The 19,741-nt window shown below is 36.8% G+C and overlaps 1 protein-coding gene across 1 annotated transcript in view; it reads right to left on the bottom strand.

Annotated features, from left to right (window-relative positions):
- Window positions 1-4,789: 4,789 nt before the first annotated feature.
- Window positions 4,790-19,741, bottom strand: part of LOC135078699 (sialin) — a 54,841-nt gene continuing 39,889 nt past the window's right edge. The window contains exons 9-12 of the mRNA XM_063973245.1: window positions 12,640-12,787; window positions 11,321-11,461; window positions 10,190-10,275; window positions 4,790-9,713 (exon numbers count right to left, since the gene is read on the bottom strand). Of these exons, the coding sequence (XP_063829315.1) occupies window positions 9,549-9,713; window positions 10,190-10,275; window positions 11,321-11,461; window positions 12,640-12,787 (540 nt within the window). The 3' untranslated portion in view covers window positions 4,790-9,548. The remainder of the gene's footprint in view (window positions 9,714-10,189; window positions 10,276-11,320; window positions 11,462-12,639; window positions 12,788-19,741) is intronic.

Below are 19,741 nucleotides of genomic sequence, written 5' to 3'. Positions count from 1 at the left end.
AGTGGGCAACACTGTGAAGTGTAGCCATTAAGAATAAAAATATTGTTGTTAGAAATCTTGACACTGTTTTGTTTTATCGTAATTCATTATCAGTTTAAACATTTTTTTTAACAATTTGTCGTTTTATTTTATTGTTGTCGTTGTACATAATGTTTATTTACTGTTTTATAAAAGCTGTGTTACGAAACAATTTACTTATCCTTTTTCTTGTATGGCTACACTCGCAGTGTTGCCAGATAGATAGTGTTTTAAACCTAGATATTACAGTTAATTAATAAAGAATGCTTGTTACTCACGAAATACATTATTTGCACGTTCACATAGTTCCTAATGGAATTGCGACGTCCAGTGCGGCGAGGCTTTCTTTGCATGCGGTCGGAAAATGGAAGAAAGTCCATTTTATTTGCACTAGTATTGTTTTTCGTTATTTTATTTTTATTTTATTGTGAATTTCAATTAATTTGAATTTATTATTATACATTTTATTTTAATGTTAATAATTGTAAAGATTCTTTTTGCCCCTGCGTACAAGGTACCCACTGAAAACCAGTGTCTTGGCACTTGGCAGTAAAATGTCAACTGTCAAGATGATACTGAGTAGGGTGACCTCTTTGACAACATTTTTTGTCTCTTTTCTCTCCATTGTTTTTTTTTTTTTATAAGTTGTCAGATAATATTTTTTCTTTCTTCCATTTTCAACCGCAAGCAGAGAGAGCCTTGTGACAATAGTGACATGGGCGGTCAGTTCGGTCAGTGGTGCTCTACTGTTAAAAGTCTTTCAATAGTAAATCACGAATTGTACATGGAGTGACCCGTCAATAAATAAATTACATCGAACTTTGGAAGACGGCTGATAGATATACACTCAAAACGCTCTCAATGAGGACTATCGTGTTCCCTGGCCGGTTTACGCTACTGTAGAGTATAGATCATTTCATCCACGAAGACGCGCCCCACCATTCTTCCGCTAATGTTTGAGTGTTATCGGTACACGCTAAATCATCCATGAGTGCACACGCACACTACAATAATGACGCTCGGATTGCTCGGATCAAACTCCCCGCGCCCCGCTTGCATCGACCAAAAAATGGTGGGGCGCGTCTTCGTGGATGAAACGATCTATAAGGTTCTGTCACTCGCCAGTGGCGCCAACTGGTGAAAGCAAATACGATAGGTACCTCTCACCTGTGAGATTGATTAAGCATTGTATGTGCTCTTGTAGATATAATTTTGGCGATTCCTTTTTGTCTATAAACGCTAAATAAATAAAAAAACAGATTTTGAACAGACCAATCCAGTCTACCTTATCTTGATTATTTATTTAAGTACATATTATTACTTCCATGTCGTTGTTTTTATTTATTGACGGGCTTTAGCAATATGATAATGTAAAAAGATGTTTTATTTCAATATCATTAGTTTGATGTTCATTGTTTTTGTATATTTAAGTCCAACAAATTGGATATTATAATTTTAGTGAAAGATATGTTTGAATTATTTCCGGTGCACTTAATTTGTTGATGAAATATTTGTATCGTTTCCCACAAAGCTGGCACATGAAATTTTCAACGAATCACAAAGTTTTGAAAAGACGTTAGATCAAGTGTTCCCTTGTATGTTTTCCAGTAAATTGAAAACCAAATAATTGTAAATATTTTTAAATTAAAAATTATTCCAATCCCTTTTATTGTTATCAAAAATCTTTATCTCAATGATCGCTTGTCACGTCTGAGCTTAACTTTAAAACTTATCGAAATATCTTGTTAATTGTGTCAATTAAAAACTTACAAATTTTCCTATTTAAAAAAATATGAAAATTTCATTTTTCGTTTTAAATTGTTGTGTAATTCTAGTTGTCAATTGACCAAATCGTTGTTTTAGTGTTTAAAATGATTGTTCAAACAATTTCTAGTCTATTTTCCATACAAATAAATGCTGTATAAAGTTACACAATGCTTCGTCTCATTATGAATTGAACAATCTGAGAATTTTCAGAACATGGTGGAAATTATTATGCATCAATTGTGTAACTGATCAATATACAGAGTTTATTAGTGCGGTATATGTGTATTTTAATGTACTTACCTGTTTTGGTGTAATATTAATTAATTGATGTTGTAAATTTGTTTTAATTTAATGTTGGGATCAAGAGTACGTGCGATCGGGCGCGAGTATCAAATACTATGAAGGATTGTGACTTACTGTTGTTTTGGATTGCTACAAGCGATGATCTTATGTCCCTAAATTAAACTTAGAAATAAGAGTGTGCTTTTAATTATTGTATTTAAATAGGGAGCGGCTCTTTTCAAAATTTTATGAATATTTAATTCTCTAAATAATAGTTAATTCTCGGCAAAGTAAGGATGTGTCTTATTTCTACGTTTAATGTGACTTGTCTGTTACTACATTCTACTATTCTGCGGTCTTGGTAAATATGAATTAGCGTGACTCGCTGCTATGTCCATTGCTGGTCAATGCGTTTTATATGAACTGTATAGCAATACATTCGCTCAGCGAAAAGGACCGCTGCTGGCACACAGCTCAATCGAAATATCTAGCGAGTAATGCGTGCTTCTAATATTTTGATTGCACATTGCAACGCACTACAATTATAGTCAAAATTCAAATTTTCCAAGACCTACCATTTCTATTTTAATAATAATTTATCGAATTCATAATCTGACTACATACGTAAGCTTGTATGGTTTGGGGAGTTCCGAGAAGTGAAGCCACGCTTAGTACAAACGCTATAGTTAGGGTGGACGCGCGGCGGCGACTGAAACTTGGCCGTGCGCTGTGTCGGCGGCACCGGATTATTGGTGTATTCCACTTTGATCTCAAAGTGGAATAGCCCGGATTATTGCCACTGTAGTTTGACTAGACAGGTTGAATTCATACAGCCATGAGCTCAAGGTGATTGGAAGTACGCTAAATGCTAAGTGGTACAGTTTATAGAATCTAAGGACCGTTTTAAGACTTGAAATTGTGTTACGTGTAAAACAACTAATGATTAACTTAATGAGGGTTTTCGCGAATGAAAGATCCGCTAGATGGCGGGACGTGGATGTGGGGTCTGACTGCTGCGTGATTGGTGGATTTTGACATATCTGTCAATGTCATGTCAAAAATAACCAATCATGCAGCATTTGGACCTCGCGTCTACGTATTGCCATCTGGCGGATTTTTCATTCGCGAAAACCCTCATTAATATTATTTTAGTAACTATCAGTTGATTGTGGTGTATAATAAAATAATATAGTGTTTATCTGTACAGTGATCTGGCACCTATGTAAATAAATCTTGCTGCGTGGTTTACTTCACCACGTACCTAACTCCTTGGCAGTGTGACTTGAACCTTACCCTGTCATTCTAAAATGGTCTTCGGGGACGCCGACCCAACGCGTAGCCACAAATAGTTAGCGCGGTGTTACTTGACAAACACATTATTTTGCTACACACATTTGTAAATGACCCATACTACCATTTAGGTAGTAGCGTAGACACAGATTTATTTAGCTGACATAGTAACAATAAAACGTTTCTCAGGTGACACTGCCTGTAAACAATTTACTAGTATTAAATGCACTCATTCATGTGATATTTAACAAAGCGACAACGTTTCACTATTATTCCATGTTTTGTAATTATGCGCAAGTTGACATTAATTTAAATAGTGGCACAGGAATAAATCAATGGACGGAAAATCAGTGAAAAATTAATGTCAAATTGGGCGTTAGAGAAATATTTATGCTTACGTTCCACTGGTGTTATGTACTGATAGTAAACCTGTGATAGGAGGACTGTAGTCGAGTAACCTTGTTATTGATTGCTTGCTTGTGAAGTGCAACCAAAAACTAGCTTAGATATACATTTTCTGAAAATTTTAAAACCGTAAAAAGGGTGTCTCAGTAAAAATGTGACATTATGTTCTACAAAATATTTCACAGTTATTTAAATTTTGCGTTATGAATTGCATCTCAAACTAATTTGACAATTATAAATAACTTGAAAAAATCGAACTGCCTAAGGCGGGAATTGGACCCACGTAATTCCCACCTTATGCAGTTCGACTTTTTCAGTTATTTATAATTTTCAAAATATTTCACGAAACTAAAATCAAGTGCTTCTATGGTGTGCTGTAACTGAAGCCTTAATATCATTTACCGTAATTAAAGTGTCAACTGTTGTTGTATGTTGCACTTCGCAAGTAGCGAGCAGCGCCACCGAGTGTTGTATCACCATGCCTTGTAAGTTACCGGTAGGGCGGCGCTTCGTAGGGACAGCTAGGCTGTGCTAACGTGTAATGTTTCTTCAATAAACTATTTAAGTTACAGACTAACACCTTTCATTTTCTAACCCTTGTTGGTCTGAAAACTGGTGAGAAGGAAATACGGGATTATAGATGAACTATAACTGTCCCACCCGTGACGATAACAGGGGGCGCCACCGTCAATACCGGATCGCTGGTTCCGATTTTTGCCACGTTGGAAATTATAGTTGAACGATGGTGACGCCCCCTGTTAATGTTTGGTGGGACAGTTCAGTGTATAGTTCCAAAATACTGGACTGTCCTGTCGATGACATTGACAGTGGGGCGCCACCGTCAATACCGGATCGCTGGTTCAGATTTTTGCCATGTTGGAAACCATATAGTTGAACGATGGTAGCGCCCCCCTGTCATTGAGTTTGGTGGGACAGTTCAGCGTGGGTCATCTATATTCATTTAAACAAAGAAGTGTGAAAACCAGAGACAAGGAAACATGGGAAATGTCAAATGAAAACGAATCAATATTTTTCATAAAAACTTTATTTAAAAAAAATAAATGGTTCACAAAAGTACAGAATTGTCATTGGCGACTAACAATGTTAACTAATGTCCACATGCATTAATATAATCATACAATAACATATTGCTAATACATTAACACAATCGGCTGAACACGCGTCAGTCGATCGACTGGATTCGTCATACAGTGAGAATGAACATCGGCAATTTGAAAATAAAAATATCTATGAAAATAACTCGACCTCTAGAATAGATAGAATAGGGTTGGTATTTCGTCGACAATGTTTTAGAGGTGTCCTAACATATCGATAAACACAATGGGTATCATTTAATGTATCGATAGCGCAACGAAGACAGCGATGGCAGTCAGCAAGAACGATTTCATTACATTATACTTATTCCATTATCTGCTTTCCAATACCTCTATACGATATCCTTTAATGATAATTTAGGTGTTAGATTCTAAAGGTCGAGTGTCTTACGTTAGTTTGTGATGAAAAGTAATTAACTCAGTACGACGGGTATTTCACATATTTGACAAATAGTTTCATTAAAAAGTATGTTACGCATTTATTAAGTAACACAATGTAGTAATTAAAATTCTGACGTTGACTATTGCTTATAAATAATGCAAATACATAAAATTAGTTAATGATAATGCAATTAACACGGTAAACTATTACAAAAGATCTCATTGGCGATAAACACTATCATAGTATTCCACAAGAATATTATTACATAGAATAAAATTATCGACTTTACGCACTAGTACTGAGACGAAGTAAAACATGAAATACTTAAAATATTTTTAAATTAACATGGCATTATAATAAATTCAAATTGATATTTTAACTCGGATATGTCAGATATAAATTAAATTAATCAAATTATTTGTTCATTAACGACCGTAATTTGAGTGGTGTCATTTCCTAACTAAAGAAACTACCTCAAAAGTGTTTTTAATACGATAAAAATACAATTTCGAAAGTAGTTACATGAAAAGTAGTACAAATACTTGACACGTTTCCTTAATTATATTAATATAAATAATGAATAATACCTAATATTTATAAGAATTAATCGTTCCCACAGACGCGCGAGCTTAGTTATGCTTGCATAATGTACTCATTGGACGTATATACCCTGCAACCGTTGGAAGAGGCCCGCCCGGGGAACGGAGCGAAACGAAACCTTTACTAAATACTGATCGTAATTTAGGAACTACTAATAGCCGTATAGATTCATTTTCCAAAAACGCGAGGGATCTAAAATGTGCGAGCTCTAAACATTAACAACACTATATGTGCAGGCCATAGACAAATCTCTTTATCACAGCTGTCGAAATGCACAATATAACAATGCATTGTCCCTTGTAATAAAGCTAGGTGCGAACATGGCTTAATCTTAATATCTATGTCTTACGGTAAAAGAATCGAGACTTGTCTATGGACACGTTCCGACCGTCCACTGGTAAACTAGAATGGCTCAGAATTTTCCTAAACTTTCGACATAGTAGAAAAATAAATAAATTGATACTTAGTTAAAATACTTAATTGTAGATAAAACAAGAAATCTTATGTAGTTCGCTAGTTTTATAGTAGAAAAATATGTTTGCTACGGTTCTGCTGTTGCAGTGGGAAGTGTATTCCCTACTATAAATAAGCGTTGTTTGTTGCCCTTAGTTTGGTCCCTTTAATTCGCGCTACCTACTACCTATCAGTTCATGCCCCGAGCAAGTCGCGGCGACCTACAAACCGACTATATATATTAACATAAATCATTTATTAATGCGTAAAGCGCATGATAGGCAAGTATTTTAAATCGACTTTTGTCACGAACTAGTTTCTCAAAAGTTAATTAAAAATACTTACACCGACTTTAGGCATCATTTAACATCATCGGTTGAAAGCGTATTACAACGAGCTCGCATTGCAACAAAACATAGCACATGGATACGAAATACTGGTTCAATAAAGTGTGTGATCGGTGATCGAATGTTATGAGAGAATGCAATTGTATCTATTCCAATGGTAAATACCTATTTCAATACTGTTTGAGATTAATTTTAAATACTTTATTGAACTTAGCGACATATCCACGCACCAAAAACCCAAAGCGTATAGGGTCAACAACATTACACAATACGATTTCTTGAGACTTACTTAACTCTAAATATTCAAAACGATGAGTCGGGTTTCACAGAATCACCGTTATAAATCGAAGTGCCGATTTCTATAGCGTAGCTACACACGCTTGATGGATTTGCTTAGTGAAGTTATGTAATTTCATCTGAAATCGATGGGTTTGGTGGAGTTACAAATGTAATTTTTTTACTTAGTAACTCAGAAAAATGTTTTTTGTACAAATATACTTTTACATGTTTCACTAGTTAAGGAAATTGTATACAAAACGCGTACAAGTAATGCAATTTGACACAAATGGTTTGGTACAATTATGCCATACATTTCGACGTTACGCGCGTGGGTAGAGCTATACAAATCGGCGTGTTATCGAGTGTCCATTGCGCAAGCCGGCACGTTATATAAATACATCACAATTTATACGTTAACAGCCTTTTTTTGTTTTTTTTTTACTTTTTCTATGCTAGTTGCTGTGACAAAAACACCGAAGAGGAAATATAAATTGAAATTGGTATTTTTGTCGCAACAATAACATTAGGTACAGATATAACTGGGGTATTGTTGATAACTAACAAAAACCCAATCAACACTGTGCCTTAGTTTTGTAGCAATACTCATATAAGTATAGTTACAAAACCAATAGTTTCGAGATTTCTCAACCTTGCCATAGGTATTTTTAAAAATTTTGAAATAAACAGTGGTGCAGAATTAATAGTAAAATAAATATAAGTTGTAATTAAGTATTAGAACAGCAACCGTTATAAAAGTATTAGTTTACAAAGTAAACCTAATTAAGGTAATAAAAATATTCATTTACTTAATTATTATGACACGGCTGGCAAATCTCATTCACCCAGTCTTTTTTACCGATCCAGGGGAAACTTAAACACTATTATTTATCCATTTAGACATTAGCTGTAGTTTCTTCGGGCTTTGAGTTATCTAAACAGATGGGTTTGTAACACCATTTACAGATAGGTAAGGAAAAATTCTAAATATTACCTAAAGTTATTGAAAATTGGTTCAAACCACAATACGTTATTTCTATAAAAATATATTATGACTAATAGATATTCATGAAACTGAACTGAAAGGATATGAATCAATAAATAATAAATGCTAAATGTTTTTTTTACTGTCTCGATATTTTTACAGAATGTTTTACTCATTAATATAAACAACTTTCAATATGGGACCGACTCTAACTAATGCCCATTTTTCAACCGACTTCAAAAAAGGAGGAGGTTCTCAATTCGACCCGTATGTTTTTTTTTTTTTTTTTTTTTTTTTTTTTCTATGTTTGTTACGCGATAACTCCGCCAATTATGAACCGATTTGAACAAATCTTTTTTCGGCGTATAGGTAATACCTCAAGGGTGGTCCCATTTAAATTTAATAATAAAAAAAACAACCCCCAAGGGTGGAAAATTGGGGATGAACTTTTTTATACGCAATATCTCCGCCGATTATAAACCAATTTGAACGATTATTTTTTTGTTGAATAGGTATTATCAAAAGGGTGGTTTCATGCGAATTTGAAGAAAATATTTCACCCCTAAGGGTGGAAAATTGGGGATGAACTTTTTTATACGCAATATCTCCGCCGATTATGAACCAATTTTTTTTGGTCTCAGTGTACTGCCTACCTTCAGTGGTAACATCAAGGTAATAATTAGTTAACTAAAAAGCAAGAAATAAGTAAAATTTTATAAAAAAAAATAAAACCGACTCCAAAAAACCTACACTAAAACGTAGAAAAATAATTACTAATTACCTACTTATTTATTAGGACGAATTATTAATATTTATGTAGGTATACCATGATTGATACTTTTGGAGTCGGTGCAGGCAAACTTTACATGTTTCATAATCTTGGCACCGACTCCAGAAGTATCAATCATGGTATACCTACATAAATATTAATAATTCGTCCTAATAAATAAGTAGGTAATTAGTAATTATTTTTCTACGTTTTAGTGTAGGTTTTTTGGAGTCGGTTTTTTTCCATCAATCCCTAATTTTTAAGTGAGCCATATGGTAATACATAACAGGAATATTATTTACATAGGGGTCACTTAAAAATTGGGATTGATGGTGAAAACGGGCATAAGTCCCACAAAAAAAAGAATTTTGTATTTTACAGTCGATTTTTTTCTTGTGATTTCAGAAGTCCCATAGTGAAAGACTGAACGTTGGGTAAAACATCCTGTAAAAATATCGAGATGTAAATAAATAAATCCATTATGTAAAAAGTATTATGAGTGACTTGTAATCCGTAGTATGGGTCCTCCGTATGGTATGCGCCCGCATAATCGCTAAAATCAAGTGGCAATGGGCGGAGCACATAGCTCGAAGAGCTGATGGCCGCTGGGGCAGGAAAGTTCTTGAGTGGCGACTACGAGCCGGAAGACGTAGCGTGGGCAGGCCTCCCACTAGGTGGACCGACGATCTGGTGAAGGTCGCGGGAGGTGCCTGGATGCGAGGGCGCAGGACCGGTCTTTGTGGAAATCCTTGGGGGAGGCCTTTGTCCAGCAGTGGACGTCTTTCGGCTGAAACGAACGAACGAACGATGGGTCCACCGTATCTGTATGGTGTTACATCCCCACCCTACCGTTTCCTCCTCACGCCTTTTCCTCGTTCAGAGGCTCGTCCTCCCTGGAGATCGGCTTCTGCGGCGAGTTCCACGGCTGCAGCTCGCCGGAGCCCAGGCACGTGAAGCATAGCGCTCCAAGCACGTAGGTACCCGAGAGGATGTAGAATACTATCTTCCATTGCTCGAGGGTGTTCTGTGGGGATATATGACTATTAAAATTCAGTAAATTTTAAAATTACTAATTTCAACTTTAAAGAAATAAGGAAAGACTCGTTTGGCACAAAATTAAGAATTACTTAACTACAAATTACAATGAGACTTCTCCAATTTAACTAAATATGACGTGTTGTGAGAAAACTGGCTTTACTACAACGTTGGGAAATCTTGTACAGTTAACGTTACACAAAGGTATTGGATTCTTAAGAGTTTTTATAGTGAACTAATAATTTTCTATCCATACTGAAGAGCCCGAACTTTACATCGAATGAGTAACGTGCAACTCGAAATTATTATGCTCATGCTCACAAAAATTCTGTACTATACAAAGGATTGAATTCGCGCCCTCTGATGAAGTTAAGTTACGTAGTGATCGCAAAGAGTAAATCCAAATTCCCAGCCAACCAGATTCATGTAATTCCTTAAAATTCTAATATCTAAACGAGTACTCACATTTTCTTTGGTAAGTTCACCGACCATGTAGGTGGACAGCCAGCCGCCAAACGACGACAGCGTGTTGGCCATACCGAATATTGTGCCTGCAACCATACAACACTCATCAATGTTGGAATTTAGGATTCATGCAGCTGTTCAAAATTATAACACACGTGCTTAAATAGTAGTTTATTAACCTTGGCGAGTGCCCAGACAACAAGCAATGCATAGTTTATATTTAACTATAATGCTTCGGAAATATAATTTCTCGGCAAATACATCGGCATCGGCAATACGTCACAGAACCATCAAAATTCAAATTCAAATAGTTTGTTCAGTACATAGGCCCTTACTAGGGCATACATGTCCCAAATATAGCTTGCCCTACCACCACTTCGGGACAACAATGGGCATCGAAATATGGCGTAAACTATTTCTCGAATGAAGATTCTAAACAAAGTGGATTTGTCTCGCCAAACGTAAGTAGTGTAGGAAGGTCGCTTGTTCGATAGACTTAAGAAGATAGCTGACAGCGGCAGATGGTGATAAAATCGGTAGATGGTGCTTTGAAGCAACCCTTGGCTTGCTCCACTTGCAGCCGTGGGAGGCGCTTACTAGGCGGGCAATGCTGAAGGGACTGTGGTAGTGAGGGATTTGTCGGGACTCTCACAGTCCCTTCCTACTTAAGGCGAATAACAAAGCCCCTGGTGCTCTTTTATCATAGTGTCTTTGTCCTTTTCACTTGGTGAACACCACATAACTTATTCTGTTTCCGCAGTAGGTATGCAATTTTTTGCATATTTTTCCCGAAAAAAAGGCAAACTTACCGCTGAAGTTGGGAGCGATGTCAAGCCCGTTTCCGAGGTAGCCGGCCGTAACAGCGCCGTTGATGGTGAGCGCCGCCGTGAAGATGGCAATGGACCGTACACGCTCCTGGTTCCTAGTGGGCTTACATCCAGCAGTGGGCTGCCATTGGCTGGGATGACTTACCGCTGAAGTTGGGAGCGATGTCGAGCCCGTTTCCGAGGTAGCCGGCGGTGACGGCGCCGTTGATGGTAAGCGCCGCCGTGAAGATGGCGACGACCACACGCGCTCTTGGTTCCTAGTGGGCTTACGTCCAGCAGTGGGCTGTCATATATCTAGACTCACCGCTGAAGTTAGGAGCAATATCAAGCCCGTTGCCGAGGTAGCCGGCAGTGACGGCGCCGTTGATGGTGAGCGCCGCCGTGAAGATGGCGATGGACCACACGCGCTCTTGGCCGTAAGCTACCAGAGCTAGCATCATCACGCCTGTTGGGGAGAACGAACAGAATGAGTTTACAAATCTTCAATACTCAATTTTTATTGCTTTCTTAATGTGGATCAACCTATTGTTGTTGACCATCGTCCATTATCGACAATGTGGACCGTCAAGCGAAAGAGAGAACCGAAACTTTAAAGAGAAGCTCCGCTTATTCGCGATAAAACTTGTCTTATGCCCGTTTTCACCATCAATCCTTAACTTTTAAGTGACCCCTATGAAAACAAAATTCCTGTTGTGTTGCCATACAAAATAGGTAGGGATTGATGGTGAAAAAAAAAAAATAAAATAAAATATCCTTGGGCATTTTACACTGCGCTTCTAGTCCCAAACCAAGCAAAGTTTGTACCTACTATGGGTACTAGACAACGGATATAAACATACTTAAATACTTTTTTTTTGTAAATACATACATATTATACATAGAAAACACCCAGTCCAATACAAACAAATATGTTCATGCACACAAATGTTTGTACTGTGCGGGAATCCGGAATAGTAGTTCGTTTCGAATCACTACACCAAACGCCAAACGGCCGAAAACGGGCATTAATCGCCGGAGCATCCACTCTGCGCTCGAATCGCGGCATGGCACGTCCACATTGAATCGTAGATATGTTACGGTCAAAGTGATAAATGTGAAAATTATGAATAATCGCCGGTTATTATGAATAATTACCACATGATTTGATAAATGTGATTAATATGAGGTCATTTATGTGTGTATAAAACTAAATAGGCGGCTTAGGGGTGGCCCAAGGGCCACCCCCGCCGCACCTTAACCTATTTTTCACTTTAAATCAAAACATTATGTTATAGGCATCATGGAAGAGTAATATTATGCAAGAAACATTCCAAACTCATTATGCCAAATTATATTAATATAATATGATATCAAAACGTTCTAAAGTTTGGCTGTACACGAGCACATACACAAGATGTTGTTCTCTTTTATGATAATATATGTTAGTACTAAGGTTGAATTATTAAATAATCACTGTTAAATGTTATTAATTTATCACTTTCACCGCGACTGTCGGTAATTATTCATAATAACCGGTTATTATTAATAATTTTCAATTTATCACATTAACCGTAACAGATACACCTTTCGGAGCAATCGGAGCGCACTGAATCATCCAGTATGAACCTTAGCAGCCAGACTTACCCGGCAGTCCGACAGCAAATCCAGTGAAGAGTTTTCTCGCAGCAGTGGTGGACAGCCGCCCGCTGCGGCGTAGGTGGTCGGCGAGCACGGAGGAAGCCAGCGCGCACAGGTACTTGCCCAAGTAAGGCAGAGAAGAGAGCAGACCGTTCTGTTGACAAGGAGAACATTCTATAAGTATTTTTAGGCAACATTTGGTTGCATCTACACACTGGTTACAGAAGTTACAGACAAAGACAAGACAAAAGATGAGAATTTACTGAAAATCCACCTGATACAGTAGCAACAGCATTCATAGAACAGCTAGTTATTGCCTTTACGCCTCATCAGGAAGAAAGTATGGAATACATGAGTTGGTTTCATAAAAAAACGTTATAAAAGACACCTGTCCTTCTTCAATTTTCAGCTGTCGTCAATTTTCGCCAGCAAAAAGTGAATCGGCCTTGCTCTACGATTCCGCGAGATTGCACCGATTGTCGCGCCAATTTGACGACAAAAACGGCTGACGCTTGCGCAAGACGCCTTAAAAGGCTCTGACATTTAGGTTTACAGAACTATGACGTGGAGAACTGTTGGCACTGTTTTAGTAGGAAAATTGTAGTAGATATCGTGGACAGAATTAAATAAGATTTACAAGTACCTACAATACCTAGCTACGATTGCAGATTTCTCCCATTCAATGTAGCGAATCAGTTGTAGATATTCGTATTATAAGGGTATGTATGGGAAAGTAAAGAGGACACTTAAAAGCAACAACTTTGCACAGGCCACATCAGGTGTATGGGATAAGTTGGCTAAGCCATTAAGTTAATATAGACGAAGTAACTTGACCTTATAAGACAATATAATAAAGAGAAAGATCACTATTTGAATAGTGCGGATCTCTGAATGCACGCACGATTTAAACAGTACATACGCAACACAACGGGACCTCATAAATAGGTGGTACAATATTTATCCCTACGGCACAGGTAGTAAGGGTCAAATTGAGTCGATGTCATTTAGCGAATGTACAAGTACCCACACGTCACTAAACTTGCACTTTCGATGCAAAATCTCACTTATTCCAGTCACATAAGGTGCATAAAGTTTACTTTGATGTGCCTTGGGTACTAATGGTTAGTATTTGATTACCTGTCGGATGGGTGAACGGCCTGCCCGTTAACATGGCCCATCAGTTAACCGGCAGTTAAACACTTAACAGTGTAAAACAATTATGAGAGGCTTTACTGCTAGTACGGTTGTTATTTTAGTTATGGTAGAAGCATCAGTCTGTCTCGCAACAGTACCTACATCAGATACAGCACGTTGATGCAATGGCCGCTGACCCGAGATCTAGTCTAAATCTAGATTCTAGACTAGAAAACTTATAATACCCCTTATTACATCTGAAAAAATATTAAATTCATTACTTTATCTTCACTATAAAATGAGAATATTTATTACGGCATGTGATCGGCGCGTGTATAGCAAAAATAGTCACTAAAATATTTTATAGACTTATTTCTTTTCAAATGACCCAAAAGAAGTCGGTTAATTTAGGTCGCTTTTGGATTCCAAAGTTTAACCACTCGACGACAATAAGTAGGCATTTCCGGCGGCATGTTTGCACTAAGCAAGCGCCCACGCGCAGGCGCATATGAATAACGCCGATAGTGCGCGTGAGATCATTAAGGCCAATAACGCCTTCAATGAACTGTGTGCGAATTACGCGGATTAATGATAGCATTCTTAAGAAATACCTAGGTAAGTAGGTACTCTGTTTTGTAAGTAATTTACGAAACTCATCTGCTATAAGCTTTTGTATAAAGCAATTTTAAACTATCCCGAAACTTCGCGTTTATGGTATTCTGTGGTATATCAGTCAAGAAGATTTCGCGATGGAGTCACAGTCCTCGTACCTAATATTATCGTTATACTGAAGCGCCTCCAACCAAAATCTGATATCAGTGGTTTTTTATTATACAAACTTTCTTCACCTATTTCATCCCATTATTTTATGCGACATGGTAACTTAGGGTTCTTTTAAGGTCTACTGTCTCTAGTCCATACATTGTGATGCGTAAAAGATAGAAGAAAACAGTCTACAAAATAACTTGAAAGAAATAACTAGAGATGCACTGCGCAGATTATATCGAACTCGTTTTGCCTCTAATCCCAGAAGATAAAAATAAATTATGTCTAGACACAACAATGTCTAGCACTAGAGTTGAACGATATTTTAATCTTCTTAGTAGAATAAAATCGTGAAAACAGAGCAATGGTTATAAAAAGATTGAGGAAAATCCTTTGTTAATCAGTTAAGATTCCTAAAACGTAAACTATGTACGACTTACGGCATTTTTTCTGTAAATGCGGATTACATAGTCAAGATTATCACATTTATGACTACTTATGAAGCTAAAGGTAATTAATTTAACGACAGTAAATTCTTTAAGAGCACAATTAAAATTATTGTTCGAACAAAATTAAAATACCGACATTTGCAATACGTCGTCACTTTTTTTTGTGTTTGAGTAATTTTGACTCATTTTGAGTGATTGCTATTTTGTATACTTTTTCTAGATAATACACCGGATTAAACTAAAAGTATTTCTAGTACACTACTTCTCACCAACTGGCTTATTTATAAAGCTGATCCAATTTATTCAATCCGCTCACTCAGTAAATGAGTTATACCCGTAAATAGGTGCAAGTCATTTATAAAACTTAATTAAAGCTAATGTGCTTTCACTTCGCAACCAATTCGTCTGAAGAGCGGGAAATACCGAGGCTTTCGCTTGCAACATTTGAGGCTGTCGTCCTGCAAATTACCCGCATTAAGGGGTACTGGCGCCGTCTGAGGATTACATAGTAAATTATCTTGGCTCTACCATGGTACTATTACTTATTCTGTGGCTCTACGCTAGTTGCATAGACTCTTGAACACACATCCTTTAATTTGCGGGATATTGACTGATTTATTTTAAATGGATAGAACTGAGATCAATTTGAGTGATAATTGTTGAAGTGGAAAATGCTATTTATAAAATTACTAGCTTAGTTAGAAAACTTTATTGCGCGCGTCCCTATTTCAAAAACCTGGATAAAAATTCAATATCCTATGTCCTTTCCTGGGAATCAAACTATCTCTATGCCAAATTTTATCAAAATAGGTTCAGTGATTTAGACGTGAAAGGGTGACGGATAGTTACTTTTATTAATAGTAGGGATAAATAACAAGCCACGTGCGTAGCTACTTTCATATAAGATAAAATTTATCTTAGTAACGGGAAAATGGTTAAGCTTTCATTTTAAGAGGCTGTCGCCCTGCAAATGACTCGCATTAGGGGCGTTGGCGTCGCGGCGCCGTCTGAGGATTACATAGCAAGTTATCTGCACAATGAGTATGTGCAAGAGAAGTCGATAAATAACCAACATTATATCATCAGTCGTGCGGCGTTAGGCAAGCATCGGCTAATATTAATCTAGGTAACTAGCACTGCTTTAGATAATGTTAGCATTAAATCAGCATTATTATGTCAATAATAAACCTTTTGATTACAAAATACGACAACAATTTTATAACGAAAATCCATCAATAAATAAAAGGAAGGATGCGTCGACAACACACATCGATATCGATAAAACAAATGAGCATCTCTACAACTTTCCTTCCTCCCTCAGTTCGCGAAGCTGCGAAGTTGTTGCTATTTTTAAAAACCGCGTTAACCTGAGCAGGTCTCGGCGTATTAGGGAGTCGCGCCAGGCTAGATTAAATAGTAATTAGCGTCTGCCGCCGCGGATTCCTCGCCGGCGGGTGCTGCCGCTAAGGCAAATAGAACAGGAATGGATGGTTAAGTTAGTATTTTACGTATGTGTCTAGGCTTCTTGACACGGAATAAATATCTTTAATTATTTAAGGAATTTCTTAAGGTTACTTTATACAACTATACAACTTACTTAATGACTGTCTAGTTTGGAATACTGGCTACTTTGTAGTTTAGTACATCATGAGTTCATGTAGTCTCCACGCACGGCCGTTATTTACTACCTATGTAGAGGCAAATGGATTTGGCCTACAGGCTACACTCCCCACGCCGCGCTGCATGGCCAGTAATAAAAGTTTGTACATAAATAATGTCCTTGGATACAATCTAAATATGTATAATATTTTCATACAAATTATTTTTATCATGAAAGTTTATCAAAGATATTCAAATTACGACATCTATCACCTGTCGCTTAACCCATGTTAATGCTAGTGCGAAGCGAGCATTAAACTCATTATAATGAAGCGTCTATTAATAATCACATTAATTCCCAGGTTTATGTGACAAATTATAAGCAGATAAAAATAAAAATGGCAAACAATTATCTCCGCGTAACCGCTTGGCGCCAATCATTCGCCTTCGGCGTGAGTCAGCGTGGCGAGTCTAGCGCAAGGATTATTTCTGACACTAAACATTATGTATTTGCTATACCTATTACCTACTTAGATTCTTAATTAGAGTTCAACTAGAATGATTTCAGCTGAATTTTTACCAGCTGACCTAAAACGATTAGTCGAAAGTGTAATTACTTTCTCTTTTATTGACCAAAATGTTAATTTGATAAGTAGAATGAATATGAACTCTCAGAGAGTCTCATCCATTATTTATAAATATTAGGAAGACCATTGTTTTAATATTTTTTCATGTAAATGTAAGTAAGTACACACCATAGAGCCTCACTTATTACGTAGAAAAGTACCTAAGTAAGCACTAATACACAAACAGTCAAAGTAACACAATGAGCAACACATAGTAAGAACCTGTGAGGATAATTTTATGACCTGACTATTATTGGCGCCGATCGTTTCTAGTATGAGTCAACCTCGTCTAGTACGTGAAGCTTCAATTCCTAAGCAATAGGTGTCCTCGCCTCATCGGCCTATAAAGTAAGGTTAGGCTGAGGCGACGATTTCGAAGAAATTATACAAATTAATTACTTACTGAACTTGAGGAAAAAGTCAAACTTTATCCTCAAAAGCACAGGATCCAAAAACGAAATCATTGGACCTGAATTCGAAATGAGAAATTCGAGGAATTAGTTTTATCGATATTTAATATTTTATGTCAGCCCCGTGTCACATCACTAAAATGGAACCTGACTTGCCTGACAAATAGCGAAGAAAAATAGAAAAAATACACAGTATTACAAAGTATTCTGTTTATTCAGTAAACTATTACGATGTAGTGTGACGTTAATTCTTCAAATGCGTCTTTCCTATATTAGGATGTCGTAGGTAAGGAAAAATAGTTATTCAACGATTAGCAAGATTATCGCTTTAAAGTAACTACGGTGACTATGATAAGCATTGGGTAAACAACTTGACGTAAGACTGACGTGGGAAGTTACATATTTTGCCAAAACGAGGTATTCCTTGAAGAAGTTGAAGAGCACCCATTTTAAGGCGCACAAAATGAAGCGCTCCTAAACTATTCTTCGAGGCTCGCTTATGTTATGTTGCCTTCGTACTTTTTATTAATGTCATAAGGTTAGGTAGTTAACATAAGGTTCAAAATCTTTACATGGGGGCGCTTCAAGAAATAGTTTAGGTGTGCTTCATTAGGCGCGCCTCAAAATGGGTGCGAATCGGGGAATACCTTGCCAAAACACTTACAGCCTGCAGGTCTTCTAGTTATATTTTTATTTTTTATCATAAAATATTGAATCAATTCAAGACAAAGGTAAGAAATAGAATATTTTTCTTTATTTCTTTAGGCACATTAATAAAACTCAGTAATGCTGTTCACATTTTATTACCTGTGAAGTATTTAATAATTACCGACCATCGAGCCTATTTACTAAGTTATTTTCCTATGAAAGACATACCGCTATCTCACAAAAGGCAATAGTAATAAAAACTGAATCATGATGGAAGTTTTATCTTGTCGCATGCTTTGAGTTTTATTACCTAGTATCCCCAGGATTAATACATAGGGTTATTAAGCAGTAATAACTAATAACTTAAGTCATTTGCATTGTCATCCTCTTATTTTTGTTTCAAGGTTTAATCCATACTTAGTTTACGCGAGCCCGCACCATGGAATCTATGTACAATTATACAGGTAACTATCCTGTGTTTAGATGCCAACATCAATATAAGAATAGGCGACAACAGCACATACTTAAGGGGATGTTGATTTATTCATCTCAATAAAATTCAACATGGTTGAAGACTTGGTGTTAAAAATGTAATACATGCAAATTAATTGGATAACAAATCAAAAATACAAATGTCCATTTTATATTATTATATTCATGAAATTCCGTAAATGTCAGTAATAATAAGTATGAATTATTAATTATGGGCATTAAGACGGCGCCGCGGCGCCACTAATAATGTTATGTTTTAAATCGACATTTAATTTGTTAAATTAATAAATTAAAATACACTATGCAGTTTTCACTGCATGTTTCCTAGTTTAGTCAGTATCCTTTTGTTAATCGAAATCAAACCTAAGATCCCTACTTATTCAACTTGAAGCCATCTTTGACATCATGGAAATTTTCCAATAATGTAGCATGATTGAAAACCACGGACGTGAAATTTTTATGACCGTGAGATTATTGTATTAAAAACAATTAAATTTCTAACAAACTAAGTGCGAGTATCATTAGCAGTCATAAAGTCGGAGATAAAGGTGTAAAGCGGTTTAACTTTATAGAAACACGGCCTTAGGATGATTTGTTTGCGCGAAGCTTAAGGCTAGAGGTTTATTTGGCGGTCAATGCAAATCTCGTCATTGCCACGAGCATGTGACGTTACTTGGTCATTCGCCGAAAGCTAAGGCATGATGGCATTCGTTCATTGAATACCAATCTGTGAACTCATTGTCGGGGTTTGGGCGTACATAAGGCACACATGCTGGTTGCAGGCCGCTACCAACCGGGCGATGTGGAAATTATTGGGGAGGCCTATGTTCAACAGTGCACGTTCTGTGGCTGAAATGATGAATGAAGGCACACAATAATTTGCTGACTTTTTTTTCTTGACTTTTTCATTGCTACACTGCAGTGCTTTTACATTCTGCCATACCTACAGTTGAATTGGTAATTCAAGAATCCCAAGTTATTTTTT

This window comes from Ostrinia nubilalis, chromosome 15, assembly GCF_963855985.1.
Source record: "Ostrinia nubilalis chromosome 15, ilOstNubi1.1, whole genome shotgun sequence".
Taxonomy (NCBI): domain Eukaryota; kingdom Metazoa; phylum Arthropoda; class Insecta; order Lepidoptera; family Crambidae; genus Ostrinia; species Ostrinia nubilalis.
The sequence above is the reverse complement of the archived record's forward strand: the minus strand, read 5'-3'. Positions and strand labels throughout refer to the sequence as shown.